The 22,819-nt window shown below is 33.5% G+C and overlaps 5 protein-coding genes across 7 annotated transcripts; 1 reads left to right on the plus strand and 4 right to left on the minus strand.

Moving 5' to 3' along the window:
- Positions 1,050 to 3,644, minus strand: LOC109355496 (basic leucine zipper 19-like). 3 transcript variants are annotated; one of them, XM_019598687.1, is made up of 3 exons: positions 3,517 to 3,644; positions 2,346 to 3,163; positions 1,050 to 1,674 (listed from the first exon to the last, which is right to left on the minus strand). In XM_019598687.1, exons 2-3 carry the CDS (start codon positions 3,115 to 3,117, stop codon positions 1,646 to 1,648), a joined length of 801 nt encoding a protein of 266 aa, XP_019454232.1. In that variant the 5' UTR covers positions 3,118 to 3,163; positions 3,517 to 3,644; the 3' UTR covers positions 1,050 to 1,645. The 3 variants fall into 3 exon arrangements, with proteins under 3 accessions (XP_019454232.1, XP_019454233.1, XP_019454234.1); XM_019598688.1 differs by having other exon boundaries at positions 2,346 to 3,166; positions 3,513 to 3,617; XM_019598689.1 differs by lacking the exon at positions 3,517 to 3,644 and adding an exon at positions 3,371 to 3,496.
- On the minus strand, positions 4,399 to 7,912 carry LOC109355495 (pto-interacting protein 1-like). The gene is made up of 10 exons (XM_019598685.1): positions 7,721 to 7,912; positions 7,484 to 7,557; positions 7,307 to 7,401; positions 6,997 to 7,115; positions 6,162 to 6,689; positions 5,788 to 6,036; positions 5,532 to 5,698; positions 5,215 to 5,442; positions 4,964 to 5,113; positions 4,399 to 4,719 (listed from the first exon to the last, which is right to left on the minus strand). Exons 1-10 carry the CDS (start codon positions 7,866 to 7,868, stop codon positions 4,474 to 4,476), a joined length of 2,004 nt encoding a protein of 667 aa, XP_019454230.1. The 5' UTR covers positions 7,869 to 7,912; the 3' UTR covers positions 4,399 to 4,473.
- On the minus strand, positions 9,044 to 10,417 carry LOC109355498 (ubiquitin-conjugating enzyme E2 10-like). Its single transcript, XM_019598691.1, has 4 exons — positions 10,033 to 10,417; positions 9,812 to 9,939; positions 9,401 to 9,505; positions 9,044 to 9,315 (listed from the first exon to the last, which is right to left on the minus strand). The coding sequence occupies exons 1-4, from the start codon at positions 10,100 to 10,102 to the stop codon at positions 9,172 to 9,174; spliced, it is 447 nt and encodes a 148-aa protein (XP_019454236.1). The 5' UTR covers positions 10,103 to 10,417; the 3' UTR covers positions 9,044 to 9,171.
- LOC109355497 (rac-like GTP-binding protein 5) lies at positions 10,978 to 13,458 on the minus strand. The gene is made up of 7 exons (XM_019598690.1): positions 13,188 to 13,458; positions 12,576 to 12,663; positions 12,385 to 12,494; positions 12,242 to 12,305; positions 11,809 to 11,873; positions 11,615 to 11,680; positions 10,978 to 11,523 (listed from the first exon to the last, which is right to left on the minus strand). Exons 1-7 carry the CDS (start codon positions 13,284 to 13,286, stop codon positions 11,422 to 11,424), a joined length of 594 nt encoding a protein of 197 aa, XP_019454235.1. The 5' UTR covers positions 13,287 to 13,458; the 3' UTR covers positions 10,978 to 11,421.
- LOC109355494 (beta-galactosidase 13-like) lies at positions 15,856 to 22,076 on the plus strand. Its single transcript, XM_019598684.1, has 18 exons — positions 15,856 to 16,194; positions 16,423 to 16,518; positions 16,621 to 16,733; positions 17,197 to 17,263; positions 17,370 to 17,462; positions 17,570 to 17,713; positions 17,946 to 18,040; positions 18,389 to 18,494; positions 18,594 to 18,797; positions 18,892 to 19,059; positions 19,146 to 19,327; positions 19,444 to 19,553; positions 19,834 to 19,943; positions 20,039 to 20,146; positions 20,256 to 20,360; positions 20,960 to 21,105; positions 21,478 to 21,983; positions 22,023 to 22,076. The coding sequence occupies exons 1-17, from the start codon at positions 15,964 to 15,966 to the stop codon at positions 21,956 to 21,958; spliced, it is 2,559 nt and encodes an 852-aa protein (XP_019454229.1). The 5' UTR covers positions 15,856 to 15,963; the 3' UTR covers positions 21,959 to 21,983; positions 22,023 to 22,076.

A 22,819-nucleotide genomic window follows, 5' to 3' on the forward strand; every position in this document is an offset into this window, starting at 1 on the left:
GCTCCTACTAGTAAGTACAATATAGGATCAAATGTTGGCCTTTTAGGAATAAATAAAGGATCAAATGTTGGCCTTTTAGGAATAAATAAAATATAAACTAAATAACGATTAATGTTATTATAACGTAATAAAAAGGCAAAAGATAATAAATAATTCCAATTTGAATATCATTAAATAGTATAAATAATTTAATAACTATAAAAAATATAGTAAATTGACAATTTTCTATTTAAAAGATAGTAAATTATCAAGTTCTGATTTAAAAGATAGTAAATTGACAATTTTTCTGATACTGCTGATGAGTTGCAATTTTTTTTTTGAAGTAAATAAGTGAGAGATGATTGTTCATTTTAGTAAATTCACAAATGTAATCCTAATGTAGATGTTTTAGAACGCAACAGGAACAAAGCTTGGATGGTGCTTTGTTTCACCTAGAAGTTTCAATGTGCTGTAATCCCTGTCCACAATGGTTAACAGAACAATGATGTTCTGTTAAAAGATACTTTTTATGCAAAGTTTTATTAATCATTCCAAGCCCAAAGCAGGAACACCATGAGAGTTTTTAATTACAGAAATGAAGACTTGTTTTCTTTCTTAAGAGGAGACAGACAGATAAGGTTCCCATCTTCATATCTCACTCTAAAAGTAGTAATGTTCAATTGGCAATTGAAACAGCTACCTATGATGTCTCTAATACAAAACAAGTCCTTTGTCTTGGAACTTGTGGAAAACAAAAAGCCTCCAAATGCAAAATCAACTATTAGAGGACAACAATTCCTCCCGTTATGAACTAAAAACTTACATGAAGACACATATATACACATCACATTTAGAGACGAATATATTTATGTTTGTTGGTGCTATCATTTGTGATTAAATTTTAATTAAAATTAAACTTTTAATATGTTAACAAGATTTAATTGGTTGTCTTCCACATACATACGTCTCCATGCAAACCTTTCTCCTAATCGATGCTTATCCAACAAAATGCCAAAGACAAAGTAAACCTCTCATGCTATTCAAATAAATGAAGTTGCAAAAGAACACTGCTAGAAACCATACAAGCCAATTTTATTGTTTCACACATAAGGGTTTATATTATATAGAATGACATTGGTGTCTCACCTGTTCACATCACAGAGTATTGAAAGGTGAAACATACCCCCAGCTCCCCCAAGTTCTGTGATCCACCAACAAAATTTGTCGAGCTTAGAGAATATGAATCACACTTAGAAATCCTCACATTAAACAACACAAATTACAACTTAAATACCTAGCAGATTTAAAACTGATTCAGCAGAGAAACATACGCGACAGCAGTTGAACTTGTCCATGCATAATAAGAAACCAGGAAATTTAACTGCATAAGATTAAGAAGCACTAAATCTGTCTCGGCCATAAGCTATGCTGGCTACAGATGGACTACTGTTTGTACTTGGGAAAAAAAATATTGATCTTGGACTCATCTTCCATGGTAGAACAGCCATCCAAATCACCAATAACGTAGCAGAGGGCCCAAAAGAGAGAACAGATTTTTTTTCTAATAAAAAAAACTGATGAATAGCACTGATGCTGCAACAACATACGAGTTATTGGAAGGAGGTATTACCATGGCAACAATGAAAACCAACATTTTATTGGTTCTTCAACCAGCAGTCGCTGCACGAGATCTCCCTAAAAATAAAAAGTCATTAAATCATTTTCAAAGATAAGAAACAAGAATATGCAAGTCTCATGTCATGCCTAAAGTCATCAAGCCAGACTCAATCCCAATTGCTTAGGAATTATAAAATATATCACCAAATATTTGAAAAGAAAATTTACTGTCAATAGTCAATACTGTGTAGGCACAGTTAGGAGAAAAAATCAGTACAATTTTTTTGCACTTTAAATCTTTTAATTTTAGTTGCCTAGACCATTTTGGATAATTTTGTCATAATATGGCACAATTTTCTAACCCATATATATAACATCGAGTTGTCTTACACAGTTATAAGAACTCTGTAAATACTAGTACCGGTAATCAGAAAAAATTCAGGTTAAAAGATCATGTTCCATAATTGCAAAACAAATTCAGCACTAGAGTCTACAACATAACACAACAGCACACCCAAACAAAAATCAAGCAGCAGGTCACACTACATAGCAAGCTATGGCTAATCTACAACACTCTCTCTTTCAAAGCTAAAACTAGAATGAGACAAGCAACTAGTACTCACAAACAATGACAAAATACGCTACCAGATCATACCATGCACCAGCATTTGAAATGGAATCAATGACCTATAAATATGAGTGAAGTACCAAATAAAAAATTCCACCCTAAAATTGTAATCAGGTATCACCTTTTCTTTTATTTGATGCAGGAGAACGGACATTGGACAATGTTTGTCCAACACCATGACTATGATGATCCTTGAGCCCTGACTCACACTGGAGATTCTCAAATTCACAACCATTAAATCCTTCCCCATTCAGTGTTGAACCTTCTGTGACCCTTCCATCTGCTACTGGATGAAGGCAATACACTTGGTCATCACACTGCATGTTACAAGGGTTCACTACATAAGAACCCGGAATGTTCGGGATTGGCGGATTTGAATTAGCCGGTTTCTGATATGGAAACGATCCAATTTCTCCTTCAATCCTACCCCGGATGTCAACAAGCAAGCACTTTAGCCTTGCAACCTCTGCCTCTAAAACAGCCTGACCTTGCAACTTCTTCATCAAGTGCTGATTCAAAGCTCTCAATTTGACAACCTCATCCTCCAGAGACGCAGTGCGAGCTTTTTTCTTCTCACGGTATTTGCGAACTGCTTCGCGATTACCCACGGGACGCTTTTTAGACTTCATTTCAGCAGACTCAGCAGTATCATCAGTGGCAACCTGGTCTTCACCCGGAGCAGGCACAATTTTGGTATGGACATGGTAACAGGTGTGGGTGTGTGAAAAATCAGGGCCAGGAGGGTTGCATGTGTGTGTGTGACTGCATGCATGCGCATTGTCCTTGAGCAGTTCATTGAAGAAACTGTCCATTGAACCACTGCTAGGAATATCAGCCATGTTTGGACTTGAAAACACTTCCTGGTTCGAGAAATCAAGCTCACCGTCCTCCATTACAAGTGAATTCTAAAAACCCCAAATGAGTGCTAAGATCCAAGACCTACTTACAAAACATAAAAAATATACATGACATCAAGCATAGAATTCAAATTAGGCACAATTCAGAACATAATCACAACATCAGAAACGAAAACGATCAATAATCGATAGGTAATACGAGAAGCATAAAGAACAGTATAACAATAAAGCAGAATACTAAACAGCGATAGATATTTCAGTTAGTAAAGTAATATAAACATGTTATTACAACGAAAATCAGAAGGAAATGAACATGAGATTCAATTGATCGAAAAAGTTCATCATGAATGAATCGAATTACGGATAAAAAAGAAACCCTAATATAATGATAACGGTAATTAGCGAGAAAGAAAGCGAAAAATAGAATGAACGTACGAGGAAGAAGCAAAGTGATTAGGGTCCACGACAAGAGTTGTTGTTTTTGGATCTCATTAAGTAACTCAAAATTCGACGCTGAAACAATAATTGGTTTCAATTTATATATAGGTAACAGATAGAGAACATGTTTTATTTCAATTTTTTGAATGATTCTCGTTCATGACTATGCTATCCCCTCATTGTGGGTCCCTACTTGCAACTTTTACACGTTACTGTTCTTTTCTTATTTTATTTTTTTTGGTTTATCACAACTATCCTCACATTGGAGATCCTGTCCGAGCTGGAACATCCACAAATATGTATGGCTAACTCTCCCCTCGAACATTTTTTTCAAGACTCGAACCGAAACTTTGCTTAAGGGGAATCAAACATGTACCACTTGAACCGACGCCCATTAGTATTCTTTTCTTATTTGACTTTCTATTATACTTCTTTAATAATATACTTGCAATTAAATTATTTCATATTTTAAATTGATTGTGTTGCACATAAAGTAGAATATTTAGAAAATTAAAATAAAATTGGTTTTCTCAGTCACCATCTTCAATATAATGGATTAAAAGCCACAAAAAAATAAAGATGTATTTAATGTAGTAGAAGATAATACCTTTTTTTGTTTTTCAGTATAGTTTTTATATTTCAGGTCATTAATTATTAACTTGTACCCCATTTAAATTTAATCAGATAGTAATTAATACGAGTGCGTTCTAGCTGCGAAAGTGTTTGCACCAATAATAATGGATGGGTATATTGCTGAGAAATCTATCACTGCATTATTCACTATTTATTTTCAATTATGATTGTAATCTAAATGAAAGATAAATGATACATTGTTTGTGTATATATCTTTTATACGGTCAGTGCATAAATATTAGACTCTTTATTTTAATAATAATGTACAATAAAGACACCAACAAAGGGTATATAGCCATAGGTGTAATAATGGAAAATAAACTAATCAAAACTTGATGATCTACTCCATCTTTCTTTCGAGTGCTCATTGTTGCTGTGATCTGTGCTACTATATGATGTAGTGTCATCATCAATACCAAGTAATGCCAAACTCAAGTGTAACTCTGCACTAGAATTTGGATACACTTCATCATCAATACTTTCTTGATTTTCTGAATGCTCATAATCATCTCCTTGGGAGTTCAAGAAATATTCAACTTTTTCATCTCCTTTTAAGATTTTCAGTATCTACACACAATGCAAGTGATAAACTTTAAAAGCAGGTTCTTGAAATATATCCTGGCAATGTTATTTTCATTAAGAAATCGACAACTTTTATGTCCTTCTAGTATTACTGAAAATGTTGTGTATATATCTATTCTCCACAACTTCAAAGTTTATAGGACAAAGTACTTAAGCTTTAAGATTAAAAAAATGGAAGTTATTCAACTTTGATATACACATAAATGCGATCTTAAGTATTTATTTGTACCTGGTTCAGATTAGGACGAAGCCTAGCAGCACGTGTAATGCATAGAGATGCTGCTAGAACCATTCTTTGCATTTGAGCCTCATCAAACTTCCCTTCTAAATTTGGGTCTAATAAGCCTTTAACATCCCCACTCTCTATTATTGGTTTTGCCTGAAATGAAATAAGTGATTATAATAATCAATATATATATATATATATTCTATATCATTAAGAGAAGTTAAAATTCATTCTAAATGGGGTTTACTTCATACCCACAACACCAAGCTCTCCTCTCCTTTGCAAGGTTCTGAACTGATTGGTTCCCTTCCTGATATTAGTTCAAGTAGCACTACACCAAAGGCATAAACATCTATCTTGTCACTGACCTTTCCATACATGAAGTATTCGGGAGCGAGATAACCGAATGTTCCTACGACGTCTTCTTGTGTCAGAAAGGATGAAGCTGTTGGTCCCCATATTGCAAGTCCAAAATCAGATAACTGCAACATAAGAACAATCCTGAGTGACATAATGAATATTATGCATAGTGTTAGTTCTTTTGGATGCTAGTCTCAAAAAATTTGATTACTTGTGGTTCAAACCCATGGGAAAGAAGAATGTTTGAAGACTTGATATCTCTATGTATAACAGGCTTCAGAGTTTCCCTGTGTAGATAATCTAGTGCTTCAGCAATCCCAACAGCTACATTGAATCTCATTTCCCATGACAAGATGGATTCGCTCTCGTTCTTTTTGCCTGCATCCATTTATAAATTCATATAAACATCATTTCAATATCACAGCAAATTAAATGATATGTGAAGTAAAATCACACTGCAACTTTACCATGTAGATTTTCCTCTAAGCTCCCTTTGTGGAAATAATCATAGACAGATATTAACGCATTGTCCTCGACGCAAATGCCTAGTAGAGGGGTGATGTTTTTGTGCTCCAATGAGGATATTATTTCCACCTCAAGAGCAAAATCTTTCCAAGCTTCTTTTGATGACTTCAAAACTTTCACTGCTATTGGCTTCCCATTCGGGAGAACTCCTTTGTACACGCGATTGCTCCCCCCTTTCCCAATCAAGTTTGCTGCAATGGAATACAAGGTTATATTTGTTTATGTTGAAAAATGAAAATAAACAACACAATGCAACAATTTATGAACTCATAAAGGTCATAATCATAAAGTTAATGTAAGCTGCAGTGTCCAAAACCTGAAGAGAAGTAGCTAGTGCAGGACTTAAGAACCTCAAGGCTGAACCACTTGCAATTGAGTGAATTTACAATTAACTTTCCCTCTAGTGCTTTAGGTAGTTCAACAACACATCGAGGTGAACCATTAGTAGAGCTCTCATCTTCCATGTCAATGCCCCTTTCTGATGAATTTTCCTCAATGGAATAACAAGAGTGATGACTTCTCTTTGGTGAACGATCTGGTAAGCTCATAACCCATTGCACTACTGACATGTCCCTTGCATGATGGGTTTCAGTGATTTCTGATTTGGCTCTTCGGAGTAAAGGCCAACCAAGATTTTGCTCAGCAGGATCACCAGCAAACATAGATATTGATCTTAGCTTGCGCCTCTCTAATCCATCGAATGCTTCCTCCTTCAATTCTATACTATTTTGGCTTGTTGATTTTTCAGCCTCCGCCTCAGAGTCACCGAGTTCAGAATGGTTTACTCTGTCGCTGAGATTTCCTATGCTTGTTAAACTTGGTCTTGGATCCAGCATAAGACCACCTATGATAAACAGAAACAAACATTATTCTAGTTTCTTTTATCTCTTGTATTTAACTTTTCTATCATGCATTAGGCGCCTTTGAGTTAGTTACTTAATTAAGCACTTATTCAATAAGTTTTATTGAAATAAGCCAAAAAACTTATTCTCTCAAGCTTACTTGACAACCTTATTGAAATAGAATGACAAGAGCTTTAGGGAGATCATAAGCTATTTTTATAACTTTTTTCTCTTAAGTCCATACAAGTTCTCTATAAGAATCTTCCAAATCCCCTTATAACTAAGACTTGGTTTCCATATATATCTAACCTGATAATTGATTATAGGTGAACCTACTGAAGACAATTCTTGAATCTTGGATGGCCAGAACATTTGTGTTTGGTGGTAGTCGTTTAGAGCAATATTTTGCTGTGGCAGTTTTTCTACCCCTGCAAATGAAAAGATCCATTTCAATCTTCAAGACTAATCAATAAAGAGCATTGCTATATTCTCCTAAAGTTATTCCTACTAATCATCCCATTACTTGAAAAATAATATAAATACAAGCATCCAATATCTTGAAAACATTAAAACTATATGATACTTTCTCTACATCAGATACATTATTAACTCCACATACCCTACCACTAGAGCCATAGCAGCATGAATTTTTGCTTCTCTAACAAGAATGCTTCTAAAAGAGCTCCCTGATAAAACTTCACCAATGAGACCTACCTGAAATCCAATCAGGCCAAATAAAAATGATCAAAAAAACTTCTCATTTCCATGAATAAAAGGTGTAGAAATGTTACTGTACCTTCTTAACATCACATAGTCCTTCATAAACCTCTAAGTAGCCATTTATAAGGGCCTTGTTTTTTGAAACATAATCTACATTGAAGTAAAAAAATTTAAACAAAGGTTAAAAATACAAAAAGGTAATACATATATAATATAAGAAGTATAAAAGTGATTAATTGAATGTTTAAGTTGCCTACATTTAATGTAGTGACGACTCTAATATACCGAAAATCGGGCAACGACAACTAATCACCTTGACTTTTAACTACATGAAGAGCAATAACATAGTCACCAGGTTGAGCAAGTTTGAAAAGAGCCCAGTTTAGAAGTTGTCTGCTATAACTATCAATTCTAATCCCTACCAAAACAAATCTCCTTTCAACTTTCATTGCCTTTAACATTTATTATTATTATTATATCTTAAAACTTACAACAGTTATGGATTCAATTCCTCATAACTAGTTGGTACATGAAAACGTTGGAAAATGTGTGGTGTTGAATTAAACAATACAAGATGTAAGTGATATTTTTTTGAGTGCGTGAGGTATGAGTAACCGGACGTTTTTCGCGGGAAACCCTTGATATCAGGTCGCGTTACACGGAGCGATGAAACATCATTGAAGTTATACACCGGTTATTACGGGTAACATTGCTTCCACTCTGCGGCGTGCACTCATTACAATGCTTGACTTATATTGTGCTATTAGATTTCATATCTTCCAAAAGATCCAATAATTAACCTTTTTTGTAGACAAACAATTAATTAAAATAAGTAATTAATCTTCCCATTAATTTCTCTCTCTACTATAATAAGTACTTAATTTTACACGTATTTTCAATGATAAAAATGTTATTACATTATATATAAATGATAAAAATATCTTAATTAATAGATAAGATCCTTCCTCTAGTTGTACTCTTATACCTAAAGCACCCTTGCAATCACAACTTTTTTATTTTTCATTTTTGTTAATTCTCCACCTAGACAATTGTGCTTTCTGCACTTGCTTTTGTTTTTGTTATTTCCATTTTAATGAATAATAGTGACATAACCAGATGATTCAAAGAATATAGGTGATATATCAATCTTGCCTCAATCTTTATTATAGGCTTATAGTTTATTAAAAGAATGGTCATTCAATACGATAAAGAAGTTATTTTATTCTAAAAGGAATCATTTATTATTTATTCATTGAAAAATATATATTTTTAAAATTATTTATTAAATTCATTTTTGTTAACAAAATACATCTGTATTATTCATATTTATGAGAGTGAAGAAGTTTTTCAATTATGTTTAAATTTTCAGAAAAAATAATTCAAATGAATAACAAAATAAATGGTGCACTGGTTATATATCATTTTATCAGCTAGGTGCTTAAATAAACTAATAATTTTGGAAAAGCTGAATAGCTTAATATGGTTCTTCACTATTTGAATAAATCAAATAGTAACAAAAACAAATAACAAAAAACCTTATTTCAAGTTAGATGCATCATTTTAAAATAACATAAAAATGTTATGTGTTAATACGTTTTTTTATAGAACATTACTTGTGATTTGATAGATGTTAGGTGCTGAAAATCAGAGTAACATTTATTTAATTCTTAAGATATCATGCACCAAGTACAAAGGGTAAAGTTTGAGAACAATTTTCTCATATATATGCTTCAAGAGGGAATGATTGAAGAGCAAAAAAGACTCTTATCCCATGGCATACTTTTGGGTCCAGCTTCTTGCAGTGGATTCATACTTGAATTTGTCTGTTTTGCACATATGAGCAATTTCAGGCACAAGAGGGTCATCAGGATTTGGATCTGTTAGCAGTGAACAAATAGAAAGCAGTACCTGCATCATGATTTTTTAACAATCAGCATTTATATACAACAGAAAGAGACATGTAGCATCAATGAGTAAGGATCCAAAACATGACCTTTGATATGGTCAGAGCAGGACTCCATTGTTCTTTGAGTATGTCTAGACAAATATTGCCATTATTATTTATGTTGGGATGGAATACCTTGGTCCTGAATGCAACCTGCCAAACAGTTTTTCATTCATCAATCAGATTCGGCGCTTTACTATAAATTAGCCCATTGCACGAGAATCCCACAAGTAGGAATTTGGAAAGGATAAAGTAAACAACTTTAGCCCGTAGGCAGACAGAGAGGTTATTTGCAAGATTTGAATTCATGACTACTTTTTTGAAGCGATGAACAACATATATCGAGTATATGGATGAAGCGACTATACGAAATGATTAAAGACATATATAACCGATGTTATAGCGAAAGCGAGAAATGTTTTGCTCTCCGGAATGTAGTAAGAGTTTTTGGTATAGTACCTTGGGAGGTTTGAAGGGATAATCAGGAGGGAAATGGATAGTGACAAGGAAAACACCTCCAGCATAGGGACTATCATTTGGACCAATTATGGTTGCTTGCCAATGGAACATATCCTCACTAACAGGGCCTGAAATTCACCATAACAACATATCATAATACATGCAGTATGGTTAAAGTTATTACCAAATAACCCAACTCAAGTTTCATTAATACTCTTTACCTGCACTGCATGAAGTTGGTGGATCCCTCTGCAACTCCTTAAGCTCCTTGAGTATTCTCTTGGATGCCATTCGCTCGATTCTCGGATTGTATTAGAGGAACTAAGGAAGGAGAAGGATGGAAGGTCAAATAATTAAGAACACCACAAGAAGCTATAAGAAAGAGTTCAGGTTGCAGCCATATTTAATGGAGTAAACCAGTGGTGTTGGAGAAAAGAGATAGAACAGAATGGAGAAGATTACATTGTCTTTTCTGACAGATGCTAGTGGTCAAGGTATATATTCCTCAAGAAAGGGAAGATAAGATCACAAGAATCTATTAGCTTTTAGAAATAAGAATGTATATAGTGTAGTAGTTTGAGGTGATAAGCAATTCCAACCCCCAAGGACTAAATGTATCACTTGAACCAATCATATGGAAGTTAATCTACAAAGAATTGATGAATAATTAATAATGCTTTGATTAACTAGTTATTAAGCAAATGTTGAGTCTAAAATATCTCAAATTTTCACACATGTTTCTTTCTTTCTGTTTGCATTTATGTACCATATTCTCCTATGAAATGGACCAATGCCAAAAACAAGTGCTCCAAGATACCAAGATATTGGAGGCCTAATAATAGCCACCAAGTCCAAAAAGAAGAAATAAGTATCTGATAAAGAAGAAACCCACACCTCATATAGTCCATTCATTGAGTATCTGATAAAGTTATAAGTAATAAGCGAATTTAGTCTTGGTTTTGAGAATCCTTCACAATATTATATATTCCAGTGTTGTTGACAGCTCCATAGTATTCTTTCCATTATTCAACAGCTGAATTTCCAATTTCAACTTTGGTTTACTTGTTTCAACTCCCAAGCTGCAATTGCCATAACATTTGCCTCAAGTTCATACTTTTGGAATTTAACACCATACATCATAAAAACTTGAAAAACTAGGGAACAAATGAAAGAGAGAGCCCTTAAACTTCAATGAAACCAACTGTATTTAGTCTCTTAAGCAGCTAATATAATTACATATGTTTATAGTTCACATCCAAAGTCACATATGCAAGCACTTCTTACTTCTTAGATTAGATTACAACATGAATAGAGAACCCATGTCCACTTAAGGAAATGGTCGTTTAATGTGTCAATACAACAGGTAAAAACGGTCCAGAAAACCGAAAGAGTTGTGAACAACAAACATTGAAATTATGACTGTGGAGATCCAACAGGCAGAGACAAATAGCTTGGTGCTTATATGAGTGAACCTTAATGTTGTTGTCAGCAGGACTCAGCAATTCCTTCCTCTAGGTTGACAATACAATAAGATATAGAATGGCGAAGACTACCAGAAAATGGCGATAGTCATGTCATCCTCGACGAACTATAATATGAAGAACGGAAGATCACAAAATGGAACAGGACTTTTGTCCCTTTATCTTCTTTTTCTTCTGCTTTGGGGGCTGGAGTACTACTTTGATGGCCGAATCAAAAACAGCTTTCACATTCTGGAATCCGAAGGTATTCACAATAAGGTCAGGATATTCTTTAACCTCCAAAAACTTTGGAGATGCATTGACGCAGAGAACATATATGTACCTGCTGTGTTTTTGAACTGCATTCAATGTAAACTGGAGCGCCAATAAGTTTTCTTAGTTCCTCACCCTTCAGAAATGACAGAAAACCAGCCCAAATTATAACAAAAAAATAAAGGTTAAATGATAAAAGAATGAAATAGAAAAAAGGCAAAAGCAATTAATTGTATAAAAAAAGAAAGCATCAGCAACAAGTACCTGCAATGTGGTGATAGGCACTGCACTAGGATGATCTTGAAAGAACTGCTTATCATCCCGAAGATCTATAAAGACACACACTTGGTTGTCACTAAATGCCCAAGCAAACTGATCATCACAGCTTTGCAATGAAACCATTAAATGCATACGATCAAATTAAGCCTATATGTAGGGTGAAGCACATTCCAAAAGAAACCATGTGAAAACTACACCAAAATTTTCAGAACAGAAACTCTACTTTGTTATAAACTACTAGAATAAAAAATTATGCATGATGGGTCATGAAGCCAATGACTTATGTCAAGCACTGGCTCCTCCAAGGCAATATCATGGAACTACTATTCTACTAAGAGTTATCTGCCACGTTAGGAGCACATCAACAGTGTAAACATGGTTCGTCTTGAAGAAGGTAATGAAGGAACAAGAGTCTAACCAAGTTTTGTACCAACAAGAATAATTGGAACACCAGGAGCATAATGCCTCAATTCAGGAATCCACTGGAAAAGGGGCAAAAAATTAGTCCAAACTCCAGAGTAGAGAAGGGACAAAATAGAAGAAAAACAATATCAAGCTTACTTTTTTAGAAACATTCTCATAGCTGGCCCGACTTATGAGAGAGAACGCAAGAAGGAATACATCTGCTCCACGATAGCTTAAAGGCCTTAGCCTATTGTAATCTTCTTGGCCTGTACCATAACTCGAAAGTATCAACAACGACACTCCTAAAATCCAAGAAGAATGATACAGAACCAGTAAGCTAATCTTACCAGCAGTATCCCACAAACCCAGATTCACGGTACTCCCATCCACAACTACATTCGCACTGAAATTGTCAAAGACAGTTGGAACATAGTCCTGTTGACAATGGATTGCAAAGAAACACAAGATGTCAAATATTATCACATATGCGAATTGTTTCAATGATTATTGCAGTAATCCAAAGAGAAGAAGCATCTAAGTCCTAATGTCATAAGATAGCAATTACTGAAAGGAACTATTGTACCTTTAGAGAGTCAACTAGGATAGAAAGACAGCATCTAAAAGTCAAAGTCAACATGAAAGATTCAATCACAACATTTCCATTTTCATCTTTCCACCAATCAAATTATATACAGCCCAAATTCAACAACGGTTATGTCTAAGAAAGGTATATATAAAGTTGATGAAAAAGAGTCCAAATAATAACTAGCACCTCGAAATAAAAGGGTTAAACAAGAGAAGCAAGAAAACAATAGGAGAAAAAACGCAAAAAAGAAAAGCAAACCCATTTCTTATTATGGAAGAACAACATGAAACAGCTCAAGTTATAACTTGAAGTGAACAAAAATTTCAACTTTTCTTTGTACATAAAACAATGAAGAAAAAAGATGGAGACTAACCGTTGGGAAAGTGTTGCTGGTATAAGAGATAAGCATACAAGTCTTGCCAATAGCACCATCACCAACAGTGACACATTTGATGAATCTAGATGCACTCATTACCCTTAACACTGCAATTTCTCTTCTTTCTTCAGTTTTGGTGATTGATGAACACTAATAATGATTCATATGGCAATGTTGTTGTTCAAGTTTTGAGCTTTGTGGGGATGTTGAAGAAGAAATGGAAGAGAAAGGAGAGAGAAGGGGAATGGGTGTTAGAGAAAGAGAAAGGCTTGTTTTAGTGCCAGCTCTTGACAGCTATAGTTTATTTTCAACATCAAAGTTTTTATTTTGAAAATATCATTTGAGAAAAGAAGAAAAAGAAAAACAAAAGACCATTCATTTAATTGGCCATCCTAATGATATCGGCTACAAATTTGTTATTCTAAATAATGTATTATTCCATGGATTATTATTTGTGATTAGTTATAAAAATTATTAATGTGAACAATAGATATGTTCCCATTTATATTATTGGGTATTTATTATCTCAAAAGCTAAGTAGGAGATCATTATACTCTATGATATATTGATCAAAGATCTATATATTGACCATATAAAAGTTTTATATACTATCATTCATTATTTATTTTTAATTATGATTATCTCTTTGAAAAAGAGATAGGTGAATGATATCTTGACTTGACTGTGTACAAAAATTTATCATAATCTATGGGCAGTCTGAGTTGAATTATACTCTATGACATTTTTTGTTTAACACACTAGCCTTGCACAAATTTAATTTTGAAAAATGATAGACATTCATCAAATATTCATTATCATATGATTTCTGTTGTACTTGATGATCATGATTATGTTATTACTTTTAGAGGGGGATGTTGGAAACCTGCACAAGGTTCTTTCTTTGCAACTTGTGGTTTGAAATGTTTTGGTTTGTACTATGACTAAAGTTTTTATTTCTCTTAATTCCATTTATACAAGCTTGATAGCAATGAATGAGTATTAAATCTATGCATCGTATGTATATAATCATCTATTATTTATTTGGATTATATCTTTTTAAGTTAATAATGATAAAAAATGAATGGTAGAGGATACAATGGCAGTACAATGTAAAAAACTCTTTATACTTCAATACAAAAAACTCTTACATTGATCAGTATATACATCTTTTTCTCTATATCAGTTATGTCACAAGAGGCAAATTTACACTACATGTGCACCTTAACTGAAATATTACAGTCTTGGTAGATCTTTTAAATTATTTACCACTATACTTTTGGGAAAATCGTGAATACTAATGTCGAGTTTCTTTTTTTTCTTTCTAAAACCCTGCATAACTCATTATCTATGTTAGCGATTTCAATTTTCTTTTATATAAAGTGAAGAAACTCGTCATCCTAGTTTAAGAGTTTCATGTTCCCCAACCTATTTATAATATATTACTTTGTGGTGTATAATTCGAGAGCACACATATTGTCTCACTTTTTGTACTATTGTATGTATTATCACCTTTAATTGGTTGGAAAAAATTATTTAAGTTAAAAATATAATAATTTAAATATTATTCTGATCAATCATATTTCCTGACACAGAGTGATACAAAAAAGTGGAACAACAGATATGGACCCGTACAATTAAAGTGATTCTCTAATTTCTTTTCTCTAATTTCTTTTTCAATAACATTTTTTCCTTATTGGTTCATAAAGAAAGAACATATAAACTACGTAAAAAGAATTTTATTTGTATTTCTATATGTTCTTTTAGTATATGTGAGAGGTTTGTACAAAGTAAAAGTAAAAGAAAAAGAAAATAGAAAATGGCCAAAGTACGTAAGAGAATTTGAACCTTAATGATATATCATTTCTTATTATATATACATATATGAAATTTCAAGGACCCTAAAGACTTTAAAATTATAATATTATACTACAATTTTAAGAAATTGATTATTCTTATTAATATATGTAATTCACTTACAAAATCATAATAAAGACCACATTATGTAATATAATATTACAAGAATCTAAAAGAATAAAATATGAGTTTAATAAGTTTATTTGTATGACAATCTCCAATATCATAAAATAAAGACTTCATTATCAATATAAAATGCTTGGGCAACATGAAACTCGTCCATTGTGCTGACGAGTTTCTTCAATACATATAAAAAAAATGAAATCGCTAATGTAAGTAATGAGTAATGAAAGGTTTTAGAGAAGAAAAAAAGAAACTCGACATGAGTATTCACGATTCTTCAAAAAGTACACCAAAGTGGTAAATAATTTAAAATGTGCATCAAGACTATAATATTTCAGTCAATGTACATCTGTGTGTAAATTTGTGAGCCATAGTCACTTAAGATTGATATGACATTATGATGTAATTGGAACTAGGATACTCCTACACTCATTAAACACTTCTCTTTATAAATAAATAATATATAATATCTTATAGAATCGTAATAACAATTAAAGTTTTGTTTAGAAAGAGTTGAAGAATAAGAAGATCCTCTAATATATTCTAAAAATAGTAATCAAATTATAAAGAGAAAGCGAAAGGTACGTAGACAAAAGACTAGGCAATGAAGGAGAAAACAACATAGACCTTAGATGAAGCAACAATGTCCAATGATTCCTAACTGAAACCGATCTTTACTTTAAGCCTTAAACACAAAACTAGTCACTTAACTAAACACACATTAGTGTTAATCTTTGATGAACCCATCTTGTGTAACATATCCTAATCAATCTTTCATTCTTCTTCTCTCAAACCCATGATTTCCCTTCTTACAATGTTACCTCTCAAAGTGTTTGTCATTTTTATCATTGTTTCATTGGCCATTGCTAGCACTAAGGATATTGTTGAAGATAATAGTGATGGTAATGTTAATAACATTAGCAATACAAAAAAGACTGTGACTTATGATGGAAGATCACTCATTATCAATGGAAAACGAGAGCTTCTCTTCTCTGGTTCAATCCATTACACACGAAGCACCCCTGAGGTAACTTCTTCATCAAGTAACATCACATCTATAATAACTTAATATCATTGCACACCATTTTTTTGGGTAGTAATCGCGTATTTATATTCTAAAACAGTTGTTTTATATATATATATATATATTGCGGCCATTGTGATTGTGGCATGACAGTTATCTCAAACCATGTCCCGAGCATCGATATTGTAATGGTTTTGATGTATGTTTGTGTGTGTTAATGGGGTGTTTCAGATGTGGCCAGAGCTTATTAACAAGGCCAGAAAAGGAGGTTTAAATGTGATCCAAACTTATGTGTTTTGGAATGCACATGAGACTGAGAAAGGCAAGGTAAAATGCTACCTACACCATGCAAAATTTCATTTTATCTACTATTTGCATGGTTAATTATTGTTCCATGTTGTGACTTTGTTTGTGTCATTATATATGCAGTTCAACTTTGAAGGCCAATATGATTTGGTAAAGTTCATTAAGCTTGTTCATGAGAAAGGGATGTATGTAACCCTCAGAGTTGGCCCTTTCATCCAAGCTGAATGGAATCATGGGTACACAGTAACTTGATTTCTGTCTCAAATGCATGTTCTCAATTATGTCAAAAGAAACATCATGCAACACATCATCAACCATTTTCTGCCAAATTTGCATAAAATACACCAACTTATACATAAATGTTTTATTTTCTATTTTTTTTTGGTTTCCCTAGTATGCAGCTTTTGTCAGCCTAATGCAGCCAATTATACCTAATGTGGTAAATAATCACCGTATTGTGATCGCAATTGTAGCTAATGCTTGATATTGTGATCGCGATTGCAAATCTTTTGCGGCAGCCTAATGCAGCCAATTGTAGCTAACGTGGTAAATAATCACGGCATTATATGGTTGCCACAACTAAGATGTTGCGGCCGCATCATGTGAATCGGTCTATACTTTTAAACCATTTGGACTTGTTTTTATGTATTCCTTTCACTCATTGACAATGATCTGCTTCCTATCTCTGTAATACATCAGAGGACTTCCATATTGGCTAAGAGATGTCCCAGAAATCATATTCCGCTCTAACAACGGACCCTTTAAGGTAATCAACCTCGTTCTGTTCTCCCTATATATATCACTTGCTTGCTTCTGGTTTCTGCAAATTAATTCTACAACATTATATCACTGAAATATTTTCTATTTTGAAGAAACACATGAAGGACTATGTATCAGCCATAATAGGAAGGGTGAGAGAGGCGAATCTCTTTGCTCCGCAAGGAGGCCCTATCATCTTGGCACAGGTTCTAATTTTCTACATCATCTTACCTTCTCCTAACTCTATCTAATTTTCTGCCAACTTTTCAAAGTTATAAACACCCCACAATCACATTTTATTTACTTATTGCAGATTGAGAATGAGTACAACCATATCCAACTAGCTTATGATGCAGAAGGAGATAATTATGTCCAATGGGCCGCAAAATTGGCCGTGTCGATGGAGATTGGAGTTCCATGGATTATGTGCAAGCAGACCGATGCTCCTGATCCAGTGGTAAGTTCATGAAATTATTTAGGCATAAATATTCCTCTAGTGACATATTGTGTATGGAAAATGTTTCTTTTACTTGTAAGACACTTAGTCAAGAGTGGATTATTATTAGTCTATAATGTATATTGATTAGTGTCGAATCAGTAACATGTTGATTGATAAGCTAAGAACACATTACTAGTTCATTTGTGTTGTGTGTTAGCTCTGAATTGGTAATATATATTTCATTTGGCAGATCAATGCATGCAATGGAAGGCACTGTGGTGATACCTTCACAGGTCCAAACAAACCATACAAGCCTTCCATATGGACTGAAAACTGGACAGCTCAGTAAGTATACTCCTACTGCCTTCCTTATCATTACCGAACAATTTCCGAGTCTTAGGCGGCATCTCGTGCAGAAACAAAGTAGGATGGAATGGAACCAAACATGATTTGTTCTGTTTTCTTTGATATTTGTTCTGTCCTCATTATTTCCAGCGTTGATCTCTTGAACCAAAATATTCTACTTTTTCAATCTTTTATTGTCCAATTTATATAATACACAAAACACAACTACCTTTGACTCATGGCTGCATTTAAAATAAGCCAAGATAGTAGAACACTTGATTCTAAGACATTCCATATTTTGGTGTCTATCGAGCACTAACGATATTAGTTGGTAATTTATAATTACAGGTACAGAGTATTTGGTGATCCACCATCCCAAAGATCAGCTGAAGACATCGCTTTCTCAATTGCTCGCTTCTTTTCGAAGAATGGATGTTTGGCTAACTACTATATGGTAATGGCCTTATCATTGAACCCGAACTTACTTTTGATGAAATTGATGGGAATAGATAGACATAGTTTCTCTTACTCAACTAACCTAAAACTCTTGCAGTACCATGGTGGAACAAATTTTGGTAGAACAAGTTCGGCCTTTTCCACAACCCGTTATTATGATGAAGCTCCTCTTGATGAGTTTGGCCTTCAAAGAGAACCAAAATGGAGCCACTTGAGGGATGTGCACAAAGCTCTCAACCTATGTAAGAAGGCTTTGCTCTCAAGTCAATCCAGTGTCACAAAATTGAGCCTATTTCATGAGGTAAACATTTGACACAACCTTCTAAAAAATCCTATCCCATAAGAGAGATATTGTTATGAAGGAAATATCTAAGGTGCAAGTTTAAGTTATGCAGATTATAGTGTATGAGAAGCCAGGAACTGATGTATGTTCTGCTTTCATCACTAACAACCACACAAAAGCACCAGCAACTTTAAAATTCAGAGGTTTCGACTATTATTTGCCGCCACGTTCTATTAGCATCCTTCCTGATTGCAAGACTGTGGTCTTCAACAGTCAAAATGTAATTTGTTTACTATCTTTTACATTAACAAGTAGAGAGTTGACATCGTCGTGTAACTAACTATATTGCATTACCTCCACAACAAGATTGTTTCACAACATAATTCAAGGAATTACAAGAAGTCGAAGGCCGCACACGATAATCTTAAGTGGGAAATGTTTTCGGAGTCCATTCCAACTTTTAAACAATTACCAGTCAAAGAAAAAAACCCTGTAGAACTTTATTCCATGCTTAAAGACAAAACTGATTATGCATGGTACACCACCAGGTGAGTTTATATATTGTTATTCTTGTCTTTTACCGTTATATTTTGTTCTCGATTTTTCTCTGTATCCCTTAGTATGCAACTTTTGCCTGAAACTTTGAGTAATATGTTTATTGTAGTGTTGAATTGGGTCCAGAAGACTTTCCAAAGAAGAATGAGATATCGCCCGTTCTTCGTATTATGAGTCTTGGCCATTCGATGCTTGTCTTTGTAAATGGAGAATACATAGGTAAACACACAGAAATTTGAATAACATTATGATTAAGAGTGTATTTGAGTAAATAGCTTAATTAAATGTTTATTCATTATAGCTTACTTCAGAAACTTCTTTGGAAATTTTACTGATATAAGCTAAAAAGAGCTTATATGAATACCATAAGCTATTTCCATAGGCACTTAAGTGTTCATATACAAGATAGATTCAAATAAGTTCTTCATAAATCCTTACAAACACCCCTAAGTAAGAAATCAGGTGCTGACATTTATGTAATTGTCTTGATTGTTTTAAGGATCTGGTCATGGTAGCCATGAGGAGAAAACTTTTGAATTCCAGAAAACTGTAAAGTTCAAAGTTGGAGTTAACCATATATCTATCTTGGCTGCCACAGTGGGACTTCCGGTTAGAGACTCAACTCAACCTTTTCCTTTAGCCAACACTTATAAGTTTTAAGCTACAATGAAAAATAAGCACTTTTTATCTCCTTCAATATATAGGATAGTGGAGCATACATGGAACACAGGTATGCTGGACCAAAATCTATAACAATCCTTGGTTTGAACTCTGGAACAGTTGATCTGACTCATAATGGTTGGGGTAATCAGGTAATAATCTGTTATTGAAGTGCTTCTTTTGAGAAAAAGAAACATGAAAGTTGCATAGAACAAAACCAACATTTATCATGTAAGAGTAAGATTATTATATATTTTGCAGGTTGGTCTTCATGGTGAGAAGAATAGGATTTTTTCTAAGGAGGGATCAAATAATGTACAATGGAAGGATGCTAGAGGAAAAGGACAAGCTCTTTCTTGGTACAAGGTAATAGTTATTGGATTATAGTATTATTATACTATGGAATAAAATTTTCATGAGTACATGCATAATAGGCAAAGGGAATCTAAATCCTAATAACTTCAAAATAATTTCAGTGAAGATTTTGTAATCTATTTAAATTGTTATTTTGATGGCTATGGAGTATTTGATTGGTTGTGTCTAATAAACATCATGTTCATGCAAGATTGACTCTAAATTATTGCAATTGTTTTATTTCTAACATGATCCAAAATTTCAAACAAACTCCCCCGTGTTTCAAATTGCGAATCGCATCACGTGATATCAATCATAGTGAACGACCATATTTGGGCTGCATTGGGCCGCATCGATATGAAAAATATTTTTCAACTGTATTGGGCCGCATCGATATGAAAAATATTTCTTTAATTACAAAATAATTAACACCGCAATGCTCGTAATCCGTATGACAACGACCACAATGACCACACTCGCAATAACCGTAACCATGGTCGTAATTGTGGCTGCAACCGTAATTTAAAAGACTTGCAAACACCATAGTTGATTGACATATATCAATTGACATACTATGAGATATTTATGATTATGTTGCATTCACTTTACAGACAACATTTGGAACACCAGAGGGAAGGGATCCTGTTGCAATCAAGATGGATGGTATGGGGAAAGGAATGATTTGGGTCAATGGTTTAAGCATTGGTCGACATTGGATGAGTTATCTCTCTCCTCTTGGACAACCTACTCAATCAGAGTAAGTAAATTATTCTGAAAAATTATATAATCGCACTCTTTTCCAAACCTTTTTTTACACTTATTTTATAATCAATCAAAAATACTTTCTTTTTGGAAACAACAATAACTAAAAATCATGTTAAAAACACCCTAGTTTTAACACACCCCATCTACGGAAGCATATTTTTTGTCCTAAAAAGTATGTCACTCCATATGCCACTTACATATATGTTTTCTAACCTGTCATAGAAAGTGTCACATCGAGTGGCACAAGACTCTTGTGGTACAACAGATGTTGACCCTCATTTACATCGATTCTACACACAAAAAACTACAAAAACAAACAAGTAACTTTTGTTATTTTCTTTCTCTCTTTTTGACTTGTATTTAGCTACCACATCCCAAGAGCATTCCTGAAAGAAAAAGAGAACTTGCTTGTTATATTGGAGGAAGAGGAAGGAAGTCCAGAAAACATTACAATCCTAAGAGTGAATAGAGACACAATATGCAGTTTCATTACAGAGAATCACCAACCCAATGTGAAGTCATGGGCAAATAAGGGAATGAAACTCACACCTGTTGTGGATAAACTGAGACCAGAAGCTTTCCTTAAGTGTCCAAACCACAAAACCATTATGGCTGTAGAATTTGCAAGCTATGGTGATCCTATAGGTTTCTGTGGAAGCTTTAGTTTGGGAAAATGTAATGCTCCTAATACAAAGCAGATTGTGGAGCAGCATTGTTTGGGAAAAGAATCATGTTCAGTTCCATTGGATAAACCAATCTTCATAAGGAATAATGAAGATGGTTGCCCAGGTGTGAAGACACTTGCTATCCAAGTTTTATGTGGCACTGGTAATTCCAAAGAATAAGATCATGCAGAGTTAGGTGGCTAAGTTTTTATGAAGATTTGGTTTTGGTGCTGTTTTGGTGAAGGTTGAATTCATGATTTTATTAGTGTAGCAAATGATTCATTTAAATTAAGGATGTTGGTAAACAAAAACTACTACAATTCAATTTTGTTTCCTGTTTTTGGAATGATATTTTTTCTATTCAATACAAATATTGCAGACGTTTAGTCATTATTTCCCATCTTTAATAAAGTGAATATTCCCATCAATTCATTGCATAGTATACTAAATTTGATTAGAATATCCAAAAGGCTGTAATGGAACACATTGATCTAAATTTATAGTCTACTTCTCTCAACAAATTAGCACGCTAGTCTATATTCAATCATACATTAAAGTTAATGCAACAATTTGCATGGCTATGCGAATCAGCTTTTAATTCTGTGTACAATTTTTAAAAATATAAAACCTTCTAAGTATATCAAAATCTTTATTACAAGTCTAAGGGCAGTGGTTTAAACGATTCTTGACATTAGAGCATCCACATATATTCATTTTTATTCAAGTTTCACACTATTTTATAATTTATTACAACTCCCTATAAAACAAAAATAACATCTATTTTTTTCATATAATAATAAATATTATTCTTATTTGGATCTCAGCTTACTACATTCTTAACCAAACACCTATTTTTTCATTCTCTCTCCTCATTCTTATTTAAGGATGACACAGCAGATATTAAGAATGTTCTTATTCTGATTCTGTTAATAATAAGAATCTTAAGAACAACGGGTTGATATTATCAAACTCATCATTTTCCTTTAAATAAACTTATAATTTTGTATGAGTAGATATCCATAATATTTTGCACTCAATCAA

This window comes from Lupinus angustifolius, chromosome LG08 (genome assembly GCF_001865875.1).
Source record: "Lupinus angustifolius cultivar Tanjil chromosome LG08, LupAngTanjil_v1.0, whole genome shotgun sequence".
Taxonomy (NCBI): Eukaryota; Viridiplantae; Streptophyta; class Magnoliopsida; order Fabales; family Fabaceae; genus Lupinus; species Lupinus angustifolius.

Bases quoted from the DNA above. Each gene is read 5' to 3' on its own strand.
- LOC109355496 (XM_019598687.1), bottom strand. From the start codon at position 3,117: ATGGAGGACGGTGAGCTTGATTTCTCGAACCAGGAAGTGTTTTCAAGT. The intron at 1,675-2,345 runs GTGATACCTGAT...TTTTATTTTTAG, and splicing joins TGCATCAAATAAAAGAAAAG to GGAGATCTCGTGCAGCGACT.
- LOC109355495 (XM_019598685.1), bottom strand. From the start codon at position 7,868: ATGTTAAAGGCAATGAAAGTTGAAAGGAGATTTGTTTTGGTAGGGATT. The intron at 7,558-7,720 runs GTGATTAGTTGT...ACTTCAATGTAG, and splicing joins TCATGTAGTTAAAAGTCAAG to ATTATGTTTCAAAAAACAAG. The intron at 7,402-7,483 runs GTACAGTAACAT...ATTGGATTTCAG, and splicing joins GACTATGTGATGTTAAGAAG to GTAGGTCTCATTGGTGAAGT.
- LOC109355498 (XM_019598691.1), bottom strand. From the start codon at position 10,102: ATGGCATCCAAGAGAATACTCAAGGAGCTTAAGGAGTTGCAGAGGGAT. The intron at 9,506-9,811 runs GTACTATACCAA...ACTGTTTGGCAG, and splicing joins ATCCCTTCAAACCTCCCAAG to GTTGCATTCAGGACCAAGGT. The intron at 9,316-9,400 runs GTCATGTTTTGG...ATCATGATGCAG, and splicing joins CTGCTCTGACCATATCAAAG to GTACTGCTTTCTATTTGTTC.
- LOC109355497 (XM_019598690.1), bottom strand. From the start codon at position 13,286: ATGAGTGCATCTAGATTCATCAAATGTGTCACTGTTGGTGATGGTGCT. The intron at 12,664-13,187 runs GTTAGTCTCCAT...CATTGTCAACAG, and splicing joins CCAGCAACACTTTCCCAACG to GACTATGTTCCAACTGTCTT. The intron at 12,306-12,384 runs GTAAGCTTGATA...CCCCTTTTCCAG, and splicing joins ATGAGAATGTTTCTAAAAAA to TGGATTCCTGAATTGAGGCA.
- LOC109355494 (XM_019598684.1), top strand. From the start codon at position 15,964: ATGATTTCCCTTCTTACAATGTTACCTCTCAAAGTGTTTGTCATTTTT. The intron at 16,734-17,196 runs GTACACAGTAAC...GTAATACATCAG, and splicing joins CAAGCTGAATGGAATCATGG to AGGACTTCCATATTGGCTAA. The intron at 18,798-18,891 runs GTAAACATTTGA...TAAGTTATGCAG, and splicing joins AATTGAGCCTATTTCATGAG to ATTATAGTGTATGAGAAGCC.